This window comes from Chiloscyllium punctatum, chromosome 41 (genome assembly GCF_047496795.1).
Source record: "Chiloscyllium punctatum isolate Juve2018m chromosome 41, sChiPun1.3, whole genome shotgun sequence".
Taxonomy (NCBI): domain Eukaryota; kingdom Metazoa; phylum Chordata; class Chondrichthyes; order Orectolobiformes; family Hemiscylliidae; genus Chiloscyllium; species Chiloscyllium punctatum.
Window position 1 is genome coordinate 26,231,243 of NC_092779.1, and position 17,528 is coordinate 26,248,770.

The 17,528-nt window shown below is 38.8% G+C and overlaps 1 protein-coding gene across 8 annotated transcripts in view; it reads right to left on the minus strand.

The window, feature by feature from the left end:
• LOC140464936 (solute carrier family 12 member 7-like) overlaps nucleotides 1-17,528 on the minus strand; it is a 254,371-nt gene that overhangs the window by 56,416 nt on the left and 180,427 nt on the right. For 7 of the 8 annotated variants that reach the window (XR_011955023.1, XM_072560589.1, XM_072560587.1 and 4 more), the window contains exons 4-6: nucleotides 5,867-6,013; nucleotides 4,440-4,494; nucleotides 1,255-1,385 (exon numbers count right to left, since the gene is read on the minus strand). Coding sequence is in view for 7 of the 8 variants with exons in the window: in XM_072560589.1 (XP_072416690.1) it covers nucleotides 1,255-1,385; nucleotides 4,440-4,494; nucleotides 5,867-6,013 (333 nt within the window). In the remaining variant the exon portion in view is untranslated. Of the gene's footprint in view, nucleotides 1-1,254; nucleotides 1,386-4,439; nucleotides 4,495-5,866; nucleotides 6,014-14,407; nucleotides 14,504-17,528 lie in introns of those variants that run through there. The other variant, XM_072560594.1, reaches the window with a different exon arrangement.

Here is a 17,528-nt window from a genome sequence, read left to right on the forward strand (position 1 = left end):
TAATCTAATCTAATCATTACAGTTGATTGGACTTCTCTTGTAATTAAGAACCCTTTTCCAGGAAATATCATTGGATTAACTTGCTGTAAATCACATCACCTTATTGTATGTGATTGGTCTTTCTTGTAATTAAGGCTGTACTATTTCTTAAAAAAAACATATAAATAACGTGTAATTTTCAAATGTAATTGTGAAACTTCACCATAGAATACAGAAGCTTTACCTGTGTTGCTGGATAGAACTGCGTCAAGGTACCTTAATTCAATTACCCTTGCTTTTGAACAGACCGCATTTGTGAATTCTTTTGACTGATCTCGAACCAAGAGGCCCCTCTTGAGGGGTCATAGATCTTCAGTACAAATGTAGATTAGTGAACACAAGGATGAATGGCAAATGGGAATCAATAAATTAGAATAACAAGAGTGGAATGTTTTGGATATACTCTAGTTAACAGAAGATACAAGGACAAGACAGGAAACTGGCCTGCAAATTATTGGAACAAGCATGCTTTCTCCTTATATTAATCATGGGAGGAAAAATAGGAGCGTTTCCCCACCACCACCTCCCCCCCATTCTCCGCAATGAATAACCTTATAATTAGCACAAATGCTTGTGTGACTTTGAACTGTTCAATTATGGAAAATTCAGTTTCATTACATTTTTAATTACAGAGAAACCTATCTTTCATTAAAATACTAATTTCATGCCTCTATGTTAATTGTGATAGAAGTATACTTGGAAGCTTTTGACCTTAAAAGAACCAGAAATCATTTAACGTTTTTAACATGTTTAAAAAAACCTTCTGCAGTAAAACAAAACCAAGGACAGGAGGCCCCAGCTAAGTAATCAGCAAAACATAGTTGGGGGATTCTGGTCCTCAGTGCTACTTAGAGAATCCCTGTTTTAACACACACAGAAAAATCAAGTACCAGAGAACTGACATTAACCCAAAGAACTATGACCCAACAAGAAAAGATGCCCTTCGAAGCTGAATTGAACAGCTTTAGCAAGAACTGTGGCATTTTCACCTTGAGTCAAAAAACTAAGAGTTCAAAACATACTCCAGCACATTTAAAGTAGAGGTCGGGCATTATGTGATTAAATAATGGAACCACCTCAAGTATGATCTGCTTTTTCCTGCCCACTTTTGCGATAATGGATTTTTTTCCCCCAACTTTTATACAGCTTTGAAAGAAGTGGGATAGTACAAATATTTTGTACTTAACCCTGTTCCTAAACAGTGCAGCAACTCACCAGAAGGATTTCAATCGTTCCCAGGATGTACATAGCTCCAGCAAATGTGGTTCCCAGATAAAAGCAAAGGCCTACAGCCCCTCCAAACTCTGGGCCCAGTGACCTTGAAATCATGTAATAGGAGCCTCCGGCTGTGGGAGAAAATAAGGAACATAACTATGTGATAATGGTGAAAAGGAGGAAAGAACAATTCTGATCAGAAGTAGAGTGCAGAGTAAAAACAAAAACACTTTAGCACAAAACGTTCAAGAGCAGGTTAACATTATGCTCAACCTCTCCACTGACGACTATACTAGATTTTGGATAGGAATTTCCACAGAACTGCTAAATTGCACTGCCATTTCTGTGCCACGGTATCATGGTTAACCTGTATACATGCTTGTAACCAAACATTGTGCTGCACATTGGACAAAGTGATGGAAACATCTAAGAAATTTCTCAGAGCATGTGGGCAATGGCCCAGTTTACTTCATTGTTATTTGTGGAAGCTCATTGTGCCCTTTATATTAGCAGTAAACAACAGAAGAAACAATTTACTTGATGCAAAGCACGGAGACACTGAAAGAGTCTAAATACACTACATAGAAAACAAAGAAAAGCTTGTACTCCTATGAAAATATTAATGTGTTGCTTGGTCATCTACAGATATCACCAAAATTACTGCCGAGGCTATTTCAAATCCCTAAGTAAAAGCACAAGTTAAGGTTGTTTGATTTGATTGCTGTCCCAAGTTCAGTTCATGGCTGTTAACTGCCCAGAGTTGTGGTTGCAGTGAGGATATCAAAGAATGATATAACAAACTTGCACTTATACAGCATCTATCAAAACCGCTGAAGATTTCCAAGTACTTTACAGCCAGTGAATAATATTTGATGTGCAAACATTGATTTAACGTAGGAAACCCAGCAGCCAAGCAGCAATACCAAGGGCAGTTAATTTATTTTAGTAACATTATAGGAATAAATGCTGGCCAGGACATTGGAGAAAAATTCCCATATTTAGTTTGAAACAGTGCCATGGGATCTTAGGTCTCTTTGATGGGGTAGGCAAAGCCAAAATTATCAGATCCAAAAGATGGCATCTCCAGCAATGAAACAGTCCATCAGTACTGAATTACGGCGCCACGCAAGATTGCAAGTTTAACTCTTCAATGGAAAGAATCCACAACATTCTGATGACAGTAGAATAGGACTCCTGAACCAGAGCTAGTCCATTCCATCTGTTTCTTATCTCTCTCTTTCTACATTTTTTTCTTTCCACCTCCCATCCTTGGGTGGCAATGTCCAAGGTGAAAGCCAACCTGGACTCCATGTCTCAGTGCAACTTGGACTCCCAACTTTTCTGGCCTCAAGGTGAAGCCCAGCGGGGTCAGGGTTGGAAGGACTTATTCTGAACACTTATCGCTGGATTTTCCTAACTTATTACTGTATTATTTCTTTATTTTCCCATAAGAAATTGTACAGCAGAAACTGTCCCTAGGTACCTAACATTGTGTCATAGATTGAGACTTGTAAACTTTTCATAGTCAGTACATGACAATAAAGCTAATTCCAATTCAGAGGCAAGGATCCTAGAATTTTACCAGAGTTGGCAAGGGAAGGAATAATTTGATGCGCAATTATTAAAACAGAGAGCACTTCTTGATGAAAAATTAATGGAACATGTCTCCGAGATACCAAAGCAATTTCTGGTTAAACAAGAAAATGGTATCAGATATAGAGTCAGAGTCATAGAGATGTACAGCATGGAAACAGACCCTTCGGTCCAACCCGTCCATGCCGACCAGATATCCCAACCCCATCTAGTCCCACCTGCCAGCACCTGGCCCTTACCCCTCCAAACCCTCCTATTCATGTACCCATCCAGATGCCTTTTAAATGTTGCAATTGTACTAGCCTCCACCACATCCTCTGGCAGCTCGTTCCATACATGTACCACCCTCTGCGTGAAAACATTGCCCTTAGGTCTCTTTCATATCTTTCCCCCCCCTCACCCTAAACCTATGTCCTCTAGTTCTGGACTCCCCCATCCCAGGGAAGAGACTTTGTCTATTTATCCTATCCATGCCCCTCATGATTTTATAAACCTCTATAAGGTCACCTCTCAGCCTCCGACACTCCAGGGAAAACAGCCCCAGCCTATTCAACCTCTCCCTATAGCTCAAATCCTCCAACCCTGGCAACATCCTCAAATCTTTTTTGAACCCTTTAAAGTTTCACAACATCCTTCCGATAGGAAGGAGACATGACCTGCACGCAATATTCCAAAGTGGCCTAACCAATGTTCTGTACAGCTGCAACATGACCTCTCAACTCCTGTACTCAATATTCTGACTAATAAAAGGAAAGCATACTAAACACCTTCTTCACTATCCTATCTACCTGTGACTCCACTATCAAGGAGCTATGAACCTGCACTCCAAGGTCTCTTTGTTCGGCAACGCTCTTTAGGACCTTACCATTAAGATGTGTAAGTCCTGCTAAGATTTGCTTTCCCAAAATGCAGCACCTTACATTTCTCTAAATTAAATTCCACCTGCCACTCCTCAGCCAATTGGCCCATCCGGTCAAGATCCCATTGTAATCGGAGGTAACCTTCTTCGCTGTCCATTACACCTCCAATTTTGATGTCATCTGCAAACTTACTATCTATACCTCTTATGCTCACATCCACTGCAAAAGAAGAAATTTGACAGATGTAAGGAAGAAGAGAATGAGACTAGAAAGAGAACACTTTCAAAGAACTTGCACAGGCATGAAAGGATGAGTAGCTTCCTTTTGTGCTGTAATATTTGATGATCTTCCAATATAAAACATTGTCAATCTTGTTACATGTGCTCGGGCAAAAAAGCATTCTATAGCTTCACTGTGCAACTTAAAGATTTGGTGGCAATGAGGGGTTAGGAGGAAATTAATTGTATGCTAATTATGCTGTTGTAGTCCTCTGGTGTTTTCAATGAAATGATGGACCAGTTTAAAGTTTACCAGAGAACATACGAGAAGTTAAATGCTGGAAGTAAAAAACAGATGTGGATGGAACCAGATGAGAAGACCAAGGTTAAACATGTCTGTATTTAATAGGCAATTAATATTAACCAACAAGCCATACCTTGGGAGATGTACTAACAGATAATATAAACTGCTTTCCATGGAATGCAGCAATTTACAAAAAGAGGCTTCAATTACCTGGTACCACACCATTGGTTGCAATGGCACTCATCGATATTGCAGTCAGCAAGGTCTGTGGAGTAAAGTCCAATGAAAATTAGCACTGCCTCAGTACAGAAAGTTATACAGCAGACAAACAAGTGGAGGAAATTACCAATAAATGGTTTATTTATACAACAATATTAATTAAGTTTGACGCATTGTTACAACATGCCCACTTCTGGAAAGACATGTATTGCCCATGTTTTTGGTACTATCGAAATGGTGATGCCGATTTAACTGCAACAGACTGAGAAAATATTCCTGTAAAACCATTAAATATGAAGTTTCAGGATTTTGAACTATTAACTACGAAGGAACAGCAATCTGTCAGTCCAGATAACAAGCAGTCCTTGAAAGAGGACTTGCAAATTGATGGTACTCTCATGCACTACTGCCCTTGACTGGATTGACCAACCAAGAATGTTTCCCCACGTACCTCAGTCCCAAATCTCTTGGTAATTAACAGCTTTCTTCAAAAACCAGACTGACCAAATTGAAAAGTCAGTACGGATTGCTTTGTTGGATTGTTACTTACAGGAAGTGAGAGGGCATTGTTGGGCTAATTCCAGTTTCTGTACCTATTAAAATAGCACTGAAGTCAACTACTATGGAATTATTATTACACTACTCAAATAGCTACATAGGCTTTCAACATATTGAGTGTTATGCTAAGAATGGACAACAGCACATGACTATCTTTTGATGCTGCAATATGTGCCAGCAAGCAAGCAACTGTGATCGGAGTTTCTTATGGGACTGATTCAAAGCAGCAAGCTATCTGGTATCCAGTTGAAAATTGACCTTTTATGTTAGATTTGTAATCCATAATGAATATTATTAGCAAACCATATCAAATGGATGGTTGGATCCAGTACCAGGAACAATTATAATGACATTCTGTACTTACTAATACCCCAGCAATTCAGCACTTGTATGGTTCACACCCCAAACTTTGTCCAGCATAACAAGTTTTATGACCTAAATTAGTAACCCTGGGACAACAAGGTTTACACTAAATTTCAAACTGATAGTGAAATCCATTTTTAAAACAGTTTGCCATTGCTAATTTAAGTGAATTTGAGCCAATATCTGTAGTATATTTTTGACTAGTCTGAACACTAGGATCAAAATTCAGAGACAAGTCCTTTTTTTGGATTTTAGATGGTCCCCTCTACATTCACTGAAAGCATTTTATTGAATGGATAAGTTTGTTCAAAAAAATTCCCTCTCAGTGAGAAATATTCCCTGCATGATTTTTAAGGCACTCTGAACAGAGAACCTGATAATCAAAGTATCGGACTTTTCATAACATCCCATTTCTGAAGGAAACCATTGCTTTGAACTCTAATTTTCAAATTTCCTAGAGAAGGCTAGCAGTTGGATCCCATCAGCTTTCAACTTACACAAGCACAGCAAATGAAGACAATCCAAAAGGATCCAAAGATTCCTGCTGCTCCCACAATCCATGTCAAGCGCAGAAACAAGATAACTCCCAGAATATTCTGTAGACATGGCAGGTAGACTCCTATAAACGTGCCCATTTGAGGAGCCTGCAAGACAGCATTGACAGAATTAGATCTTCATTTGACAAAGTAAAGGCAATGTTGGGGATATCAATACACAGAAACTGCTAACAGGCAGTACTTGATTGTATACACTGAACAAAGCTACAATTGTCACTAAATAGCATACTTTACATTTGAAATTTCACATCTTAATACAGCAAAACAAAAACCTGCCTGAGTGAAGTTTATTAAGGCAGCATGGTTGTTTTATATTTCTGCTTGCAATGTTGTTGAGATTACTGAAAAATTATGAATACAAAAAGACTTGCATTTATAAAGTCATTTTCACACACACGACATCCAAAAGTCCTTCACTGGCAACATGCATCTTGTTTGAAGTCAATATCATACAAAAAACAGCAGCCAATTTCCACACAGCAAAGTCTTACAAATGAGAGAAATAAAAAATGACCGGATCATCTGATTTAGCTCTTGGATAAAGCTCAAATATTACTCAAGCTACCTGAACAATACCCCTGCTCTTCTTCCTGAAGCGCCACGGGAACTTTTACATCACTCAATATAATTAAAGGACCTTTGTATTAACATCTCATCGAAAGACAACACCCCACAATGTAGCACTCCCTCATTATTGAATGGGAGTGTGATCCTAGTTAATATGTGCCAATACCCGGAGATTCTAAATTCCTAGCAAATACTCACATCATTTACTGTTTGGAGGATGGGAATAAATGAGTATACCGTCTTATAACGCTTTGTCACTTAAGCTCTTCAGTCACACTCTCAGTTCTACCAACAGGCTGAAGGAACGAGTCCTGCTCTAGAACATGATAGTCAACATCCCATAATGCTGCACAGCAGTGTTGCCCTCTATCAACATAAAATGGGACAGCACAGGACAACTCCATTTGCACCATACAGTCTATGCCAGCTCTGTTGAAGAGCAACTAAGGAAACGAGGCCTTTTCGCAAGGCGTTCGACAAGGTTCCTCATGATCGGTTGATTAGCATGGCTAGATCAGGAGGATCAAGTCTTCTTCCAGAAACACCAGGCTGCAGCACTCAGGTGAGCTACAATGTCAGATATATCATGCCTTGGATCAGGTAAAAAAAAAACAACTGTGGTCCCAACTGCCCTCCTCTTAAGAGGATACAAAAGATACCAAGGTATTATTTCTGAAATAAACAGATACTTTATTTCTGGTCTCTTGGCAACATTCATCCTATCAACATCAAATTGTCTATTTGTTATCATACTGGTTTGTGGAAGCTTCCTGTGAATAAACATGGTGTCTGCATTTCTTACATTGTACTAGGTACTACACTTCTAAAGTATTTCGCTGACCGCAAGGTGCTCTGGGATGTTGTGTCTTCATGAACAGCACTATATAAATGCACATTTTCTCCTTAAATATGCGATAATCTCAAATTTTAAATTAACAGATGACCTTGCACCAATTTCCATTTGTGGAAGTGTGTTCCAAACACCCATCACCCTTTCTTGTCAGGATATTTCCTAACTTCACTCCTGAATGGCTCACCTTTAATTTTTACAGCTTGGTCCCTCATCCTGGACTCCCAAAATCAACAGAAGTATGATGTTTTTTATAAGCTCACCTGAGTAACTTCAATCGAGTCAAACAAACGTCCACATTCAATACAATCCTTTTTAACCCTGAAATCCAGGAACCATTCTGGTTAAGCTATGCAGCATTTCCTCCTTCGCCAGTACATGCTTCCCTCAGGGACAGTGCACGGAAGTGCTCTCAGTACTTCAAGACATGGTCTCGTAGGGTTTTCTATAGCTGAAACGTAACTTCTACTTCCTTATGAGCTATTCCTCTACAAAGGCTGGCATACCACCTTCAGTTTTGATTATATTCTATTCTAGAAATGATATTTTTAAATGATGTATACAAGAATCTGCATGTTTCTTTGAACTCCCCTGCTTACAGCTTTTCACCATTTAGGAAATATTCATTTCTGTTGATGAACTCATTTGTCTACATCAAAATCCTCTCTTCATATTTACTCAAGATTTAGATTTACTTAGATTACTTACAGTGTGGAAACAGGCCCTTTGGCCCAACAAGTCCACACCGACCCGCCAAAGCGCAACCCACCCAGACCCATTCCCCTACATTTTTAACCCTTCTCTTAACACTACGGGCAGTTTAGCATGGCCAATTCACCTAAGCTGCACATCTTTGGACTGTGGGAGGAAACCCACACAGGCACGGGGAGAATGTGCAAACTCCACACAGGTCAGTCGCCTGAGGCAGAAATTGAACCTGGGTCTCTGGCGCTGTGAGGCAGCAGTGCTAACCACTGTGCCGCCCACGCAATTATTTGTTGCCCAAATAATTCTGCCATTAATAGACTGTTCTAATTTTATATTTCAATCCACATATCTATAATGCTGCCTATGGATTATCAGCTAATTTGGATATATGGCTCTCATGCAACGTTTTAATAAATACAGCGAACAGTTGTGACCTTGATACAGACTCTTGAAGGAGACAACATGTATACCCATTATCCCTACTTTACCTCCCCACTTCCACTCAACCAATTTCCTAACCAGGTGAATGATTTGCAAAAATTCTTAAACTTTAGCTAATTGTGTCATGAGGGAAGTTAGCTGACTTCAGCAAACACCTTCTAGAAATCCATATAAGTAACATCCATAGATATTCCCATGTCACTTCAGTCATCTCTTCAAAAGTTAGTTAACACACATCATGCAAACATTTTTCCCCATCAAATATTTATCAAGGGCCCATATTTTGATCTGTTTTACTAATTTATCAGTTAATACATCTCAACTCCTAGCTAATTGTTAGGCAAATATTTACTTTAATGGTGCATCTAGTTCTTTTGTCAAATCATTTTAAATTGATGCCTCCAAATCTCTGGAATGGTGCTCAAATTTGCACCTTACTGACAAATGCCAAGTACTATCAACTGAGCCAAAGCAAAGAAAATGGCAAAGACATGAACTAATGATTGTTAATGAACCTTAGAATTGGATTTTAGTTAGTAACACGAAGAGTAATAAGTAAACAAAGATACTATTTACTGTTACAGTTCAGCATCAACTATTTGCTGGTAAACATATGGTTGAAATCTCTGGTTGAAATGTATGATTGAAATAAACTTGCAATTGAGTTTAGAGATTTCACTGACAGCTGACCAGTTAATGCTATTACATAGTCAACTTATCAAACGGATAAAAAGTGGACACCTGTGTAACGAGTGATAGTTCCAGAACTTCTACAGCATTAACATTGAGCTAGCATAAAAAGGCTCTTCCCTTTCACTCTCTAGGAATGTCATCCCGATCACTTACAGTAATGAACCTTCGTCTGGAGGCACTATGCTAATATCTTTGATCCTCTATTCTGGGTTAAAAAAAATCCCTTTTGTTTGGACACGTTATAACTACCTCCATAAGCACATGAGACTTGACTTTCTGATTCAGAGTTTGGAATATAACTACTGTGCTTCAAGACACTTTTTAACAAATACATCACCAATGTATGTGCCATGCTAATTTTTTCAGTGCCATTTCAATTTTAGTGTATGTGCTGCCAAAGCAAGCACATCTGTTCTGGGGAACTTCTCTATCTGAACTGATAGCTGAGCTTTAGAACAGCTCTGTGCAATATGACTTCTTTGACTCTCAGTAAATCCATACTATTACTCATATTACTGTACAATTTTAACTTTTGTAATTTGTTTCCTTTTTGTCAGGCAATGCACTGATGTTACAGAAATATTAGACAATAAATTTTAAACAGCTGAGAGTCATTGACATGTACAGCACAGAAACAGACCCTTTGGTCCAACTTCTGCATGCCGACCAGATATCCCAACCATTTCCCTCTAAACCCTTCCTATTCATATACTCATCCAAATGCCTTTTAAATGTTGCAATTGTACCAGCCTCCACTATTTTGTCTGGCAGCTCATTCCATACACGCACCCAGAACGGAAAAATGCCCAAATGAATGAGAACTGCACTAAGGTCCAAATATTTTAGTGCAAAAAAACCCAGAAAAAAAAACAGGACATCTTTTATATTGCCCTCAGTGACACAACAGACATGTAGTGTTGGTGGATTATGTTCTGAATTATGCAATTCTTAGTTTCTGGAAGGCTTCAGTTTGATTAAATTTGACCCTTTACCAATATGGTCTTCCTACTACCTCCATTTTGAGGACAATTTTAAAACTAATTTTAGCATTCTCCTGCAGAGTCAATTATGTCATTTAATTTGGACTTCCAAGATCTTGTGCAAAGTACATGGTTGAATTTAAAACATTAATTAAAAAAGAACAATGCTAACAAATAGTGTTTTACTAATTTTGATTGGTGTGGATTATAGAGGGAAGGGGATAAAAATAAAAGGAGGTAAAGATAGAATTTAGTTCCAAGGTTTAGCACTTGCATCTTTGTTCATTTCCTTAAACTAACCTTGACTGTCAAATCTGAAGTAAATAGTAAAAATTGCACTGCTATAAATATAGAGTCCAGCTAAGGATTTGTACCATCTGCTTCTGTCAACAATAAATTTAATTTATTATCTGTCATTCCATTTGTGTAAAAAGTGTTGTACGTTAAGCAAAATATATCCATGTAAGCAAAACACAAAATTATTACAAAGGCACCAACAAAAAGATGAATGGTTTTCTGGATCAAATCCAGCAAGCACATAGCATAATGTTAAATGAACTCCAGTGACCTCCTGAGCAACTTTTTTTTAAAAAAAAAATTAAATCAACTTTGACTTGGACCTTTCTTGTCAGTTAGATGGTGGCGACTCCAAGGTTTCCATTCCTCCATCTCCTGATTTGATTTGGTTTGATTTATTATTGTCACATGTACCAAGATACAGTGAGTACTGTTTTGCGTGCTATCAAGAACAATCATCCCTTACAGAAGTACGCTAGGGTAACATAAAATGCAGAATATAGTGTTGCAACTACAGAGAAGGCCCAGGGAAAGATCAACTCATATGAGAGGTCCGTTCAGAAGTCTGATAACAAAGAGAAGAAGCTATTTTTGAATCTGTTGGTACATGTTTTCAAACTTCTGTATCTTCTACCAGATGAAAAAGGGTGGAAGAGAGTATAACTGGGGTGGGAGGAGTCTTGGATTATGTTCTACATACTTTGATTATGGTCTACATTTTTCTGCAGTAATAAGTCCTCCAACTGGGATTCTAGACCAAATTTTCTTTCATCCTTGGTTCCGAACCACACATTCCTTCCAAACCTCCTCTCCTTCAGTGCTCCATCCACCATAGGCTGAAACCTCTATGTTTTTGCTGTTTCCTCTCCATGTTGACTCCCCTTCAGTCACCCCATGGCTCTCATTCCCTTGCTTCAGACGTGGTCAGTGTGCATTTCATTAGTGCTCACTGGTGCCTCAGAGTTTCATTATACTAATTCTATCAAGTTGTGCTTGCATCATCAAAACTTGTCCGACGTGCAAAGATGTGCATTTATCTGACTTAACTTTTGGACTCCCTCCAGCCCACTTCTTCAGAACTGCTGGTTGAGAACCAGTCCTGAAAAGGATTCAAAACGTTAAGTAGGTTTCCCTCACCACAGACACTGCTGCACCCCCAGAGTTTCTCCAGCAACGTGTTTAGTTCAGACTTCTAGCATCTGCATTGTATTTTGCATTTATTACTGCCTCTGCAGTGGCTGGGTCAAACCTCAAGAATGTTCCATTAAAAACAGGACAGCTGCAGAAAATATCACCAGTGTAGGTTATAAAATTGAAGATCAGACATCAGAAGAACTTTTCCTACAAAATAGTTGACCATTTTTAACATTCTGCACCAAACACTAATTTGCAGAGTCTAACAATGTTCAAAGCTACAATATGAAGATTAAAAAAACTCATGGGAACAAATTTCAGAAACTCAAGTGAGCCTGTTTTTATCCCCCTACTTTCTTAATGTTATACTACAACACTATATGTAGCAATAGCATGGAAATCCCAACAAAAAAATAAAGGCATTAAACTTTGCAGAAACAAATTCAGACACAATAAGCTATGTAAGGTTCATAACCATTTCCAAGAAATGATGCAATTAATTGCAGGACAAAGTCACAGCCTGAAGTGTCAGAAGATTGCAACATATTTTAAAATGACAGGAACAGTAGTTTTTTTGCATTAGACTTTGGAATGTATCACATGAGCTAACTGATTACTGCAGGACATGCCTTAACCTCAAATTGCAGTTCAAATCTCTTAACATAGTGAAGTTTTACTGCGATAACTGGTCCACTGTACTAATTAGATAACAGCAAGTTATTAAAACTGGTGTTACACTGAGCTTCCACTCATCTCAGACTTCAGGAAGTATCATCATACTCAAGATAGAAAGCACTCTGAATAACAGTTAACAGCCAGGAATACATCAGGCACTATTATACTCACATCAACTTGGGTGATAATTTGTTTTAACTGCATTGCTGCACATCTTTTCCTATGAACCGTGGTGATTGACTGTTGGTTAATATGGCTACAACATGTTTATTTTTAATTAATTTACGACAAGTGGGCATCATTAGCTGGGCTAATAGAGATTGCCCATTCCTAGGCGCCCTCAAAAGGGGTGGTGGTAAACTGCTTAAATGGCAGCTTCTAACTGCAAAACTACAGGATGAATTATTTAATCACAGGAAGCAGAGATTCTACACAAATCTTCTTAATTACAATTTAGCTCACTTTAGATGCCATTTTTATTCCACAACGCTAAATAGAGATGAATCATAAGGCATAGGCAACATAACAGTGAGAGCAGAAATGCCTCTGCATCTGAATGTTGTGGATTTGAACCCCACAATTTGAGCAGTGTAGACTGTCACTTCAGTGCAGCACAAATGGCATGATGCATTGTTAAAGCAGCCTGTTGTTTGGTGAATTGTTAAAAGTCAAAGCTTCAGTCTGTTGTATAAGGACTTTTAGTACCCTAGAGCAAACTTGCGTCGCTGTCACTGAGATGCTCCCCACCTGGTGTTCGAAAAGGGATACCAGAGAGGAATAACAGATAAAGAGAAGCACATGTGTGGAGAACATTCTTCCAAAAATGCAACATTAAAAGATGTTGCAACATTAAAAGAAGTCTACGTCTCAGTTTATCCAGTAGACCACAAGACTATAACAGATAGGAGCAAAATTAGGCCATTCAGCCCCAGTGTGTCTGCACCACATTTGATCATAGCTGATATGTTTCTCAATCCCATTCGCCTGCCATCTCCCCATAACCCTTGTACTCTACTAATCAAAAACTTCTAAGTTAAATATGCTCAATAACTAGGCCTCCACAGCCCTCTGTGACAATGAGTTCCACAGATTAATACCCCTCTGGCTGAAGAAATTAACACTGTATATACCTATAAAACTTTCAATAGACAGAGTTTACAAAGAGGCCCAAGCTTGAAGACAGTTTGTGATCTTGCCTTCCTCATGGCCACTATGTTGAACCCAACCTCTTAGATGTAGGCACAAACACACTGGCAAATTATGCCCACTCAGACCCCTATGCAGCATTCAAAGTAAACTGAGATTTTACCCAGCAATCTGGTTAACATCTATCAACCAAAACCAGTAAAATAAATTACCTGGTTGTTTCTTTTCATTGTTGCTCATGAAACCTTGCTGGTACATAAATTACTTAAGTTTTCTCTACATTAGAATTGCTACTGCACCACCAAAAGCATGCAACTGGACACGGGTACTTTGGGGTGTCCCGAGTGGGGGACAGGGAATGGTCATTGGTTGTTTTGTGAGGAAAGGATTCACAGGTCAGGCTTGCATCCACTGGAGTTAAGAAAATAACATGATTTGATTGAAACACGCAATCCTAAGTTGCGCTAACATTGTAAATATAGAGAGGATGTTTCTTCTTAAGGGAGAAGCTAGAACAAAAAGGGTCAACATTTCGAAATTGGGGTGCTCATTTGAGAGAGACGCAGTGAAATTTTCCTCTCTGAAGGTTGCAAACCTTAAAAAAGGAGACAGATACCAAGTCCTAGAATTTTTTTTTTAAAAAAGGAAGAGGTTTTTAAGATTTGTGTTAAGCAAAGGGGATAAAAGGTGGCCATGCAGAGCGGAGCAGGCACGAAGGCCTGAATGGCCTACTCCTGATTCATATGTTAAGTTGCTATATAAATGTAACTCGTTTTTAATGCACAAGCAGGAGGTAGTAGCTAGTATGACAAATGAAGTACACTTCAAATTTAGAATAATCTATCTTTGATAGCTCTTTATCACTGCATAGCTTGGTTTATTTATGGATCTGAACAAATTTTTCCAGTAGCCGTGAAACAAAAGTGTTCTGTTATGGATGCAACTAACACAGATATTTTTATCCAATGAGCCAAGAGAATGTGTTTTTACCCATTGTGCCAAGAGTATGTGTCACGTCCACAGAAATACTGGTCCTGAGCAAGACTCTTAGAATGAAGACATATTTTACATTGTTTTAATGCAGACCATAAGGCTGTTAGGAAAAAAAAAAGAGAAATATCTGTCAGGCTAGTTGGTTCAGTCAACCAGCATGCTTGATCGTGCACAGCAGTCAGTCAATTTATTATTTTATTTCATGAAAATGAACAATGAGGATGGAGAACAGAAAATTTTCATTTACGCTACTCTGCACGTTGCGTGACAAGACTTTGAGAAAAGATAACTGAGCCGTACTTTTCACTTACACGTCTAACAAACAACCATTACGAACAGTCGGCATCCAACAACAAGCAGTAAGGGCTCCAGGTTTGATCACACCACAAAATGTTGATTTAAAGATCTCCATTAAGTTACACAATTCACACCCCTGACTCCACAGCTAAGTGAACCCTGATTAAGGAAAAAACCCAAAAGAATGGTGAATGCTGGAAGTCAGAAACCAGAACAGAAATTGTTATGAAATCTATGCAATTCTGGCAGCATCCATGAGGAGAGGAAAATAGAGTTAACATTACAGGTGAAGTGACCCTTCTTCAGAACTGGGTTAAGTTCAGTCCTTACCTCCTGCTTTCAGGTTTCAATATCCAACAGGGTTTAAATCTGTAATTTTGAAAGGCAAGAAACTGGATAGAATTATCCTCTCAATAGCAAGCTCAGATTGGAAATGTCTACAATTGATTTTGTGACATGATACCAGGCATGAAGAACACTCACTCACGGATGACAGTGGCAAGTCAGTAGAATGAAGAAAGGCGATAATTTTTTTTTAAAAAGGGAGAGTCCAAGATTATTAGAGGTAGGCAAGGATGTGGGATTGAGGCCACAAACAGATCAGCCATCGCCTTATTGAATAGCAGGTCAAGCTGAATGGCTTTCTCCAGTACATATTTTATATGCTCACAAGTTAGTGAATGTTAATGCAAAATCCTGGTTGCAACCAGAGATGATCAAAAGAGTAAGATTTCAGATGAAAAGTTGAGGACACCTAAACACAGAATCACATTCTCTTAAAATAAAATGAAACTGCAAGGAAAAGAACTGGAGATTTCCATTACCCCATCCTCATCCTTTATAAATAGCCTGTTATAATCTCCAAGTAGCCCTGAAGAGGAGAAATGTTGAACTGTAAATGGACTTTCCAAACTTTTTTTTAGGTTTTAAAAAGGGTCCTTTTCTTCTTATTTCTTTAGTCTTACTGTGCCAAACGACTCCTGAAAGAACAAGCGCATGCTGGGGATCACCAACAGAAAAAAAAATTATGCTAACATCAGATACCAGAGGATGCATGAAAAAGCTCCAGGATAACTTATTTTCCAGTCCTTTTTCCTCCTGCTGATGCACTACAAAGTGCAAATCTGTCTCCCAAGACTCAAAGACAACACAGATAAACAATACATTACCTGCAGTCAGTAGATCTTCCTCACCTACTTCAACCCAGCTCAGAATTCACACACTGAAATGCAGATGCAATAAATCAAACCAAAATTATTAATGAAAGGTGTGGCTTTAACATCACAGCAAACTGGCATAATCAAACTTGCCAACTACTCTACTTTCCAATGACTTCTAATATGCAATATGAAGGAAGTATACAGTGATCAACAACAGAAGTGGCTGGAGAAACTCAGGTCTGGCAGCATCTGTGAATAGAAAGCAGAGTTAACATTTCAAATCCAGTAAGCCATTTAAAAAAAAACATACACAGTGGTGTTCCCAGGAATCAAGATTAAGGCCACTGTTTGTAAATGACATGGAACTTGAAAATATAGTTAACAATAAGGAAGATAACAAGACAGGTTTTGGAGGATCAGGGAAACAGGAGGACACAACAAAAATCTGAAGTGTTACTTTAGTAGTTGGAACAAGTACAGCCAGGTGAAGCTCAGAATAAGAGTTCCCTGATTAGGGCTGTCAACCCAGTTCAACCAGAGAGCCCTAGCTGACGGATATAAACAGGATGGGATTCGAGGTTTGTCCTCATTTCCCTGAAAACTAGTTGAACAGTAGGGATTGGGGCCTGGCTTTGCCATTCCTCTCCCTTGTAAAATTGCTGTTTCTCTGTATACAGCTGTTAATGTTAATTGTTTTGTAAACTGTGTATTGCTTAATAAAATAAAAAAAAAGGACTGTCAGAAGTTCTGCTTATTCTGAGAACTAGTTCTGAAGTAGAAAAACTAGTGTCAAATGCTATGCATGTGTAAATAAAAGGTGACTTGGTGATGAGATATAACATAGGACATTAAAGAGTATAGCGCAGTACAGGCCTTTCAGCCCGAGATATTGTGCCAGCCTTTTATCCTACTCTAAGATCAGGCTAACCTGTGTACCCTTCATTGTATTAACTTCCATGTACCTATCAAAGAGTTGCTTAAATGTCCATAATGTATCGGACGCTACTATCACTGCTGGCAGTGCATTGCCCACACCCATCACTCTGAGTAAAGAACCTACCCCTGTCATCTCCCCTAAATTTTCTTCCAATTACCTCAAAATTATGCCCCCGCATGATAGACATTTCTGCCATGGGAAAAAGTCTCTGGCTATCTACTCTATCTATGTCTCTCAACATGTTGTACACCTCTACCAAGTCACGTCTCATCGTTCTTTGCTCCAATGAGAAAACCCCTAGCTCCCTCACCCTTTCTTTATAAGACATGCCCTCCAGTTCAGGCAGCATCCTGGTAAATCTCCTCTGCATCCTCTCTAAAGCTTCCACATCTTTCTGATAATGAGGCAACCAGAACTGAACACAATATCCAAGTGTAGTCTAACCAGGACTCTATAGAGGTGCAACATAACCCCGTAACTCTTAAACTCAATCCCCCTGCTAATGAAAACCAATATATCATACACCTTCTTAACAACCTTATCAACCTGGGTGGCAACTTTGAGGGATCTATGGACATGGACACCAAGTTCCCTCTGTTCCTCCACACTGCCAAGAATTCTGTCTTCAATACAGTATTCTGCATTCAAATTTGACCTTTGAAGGTGAAAGGCTTCACACTTTTCCAGGTTGAACTCCATCTGCCACTTATTAGCCCAGCTCTGC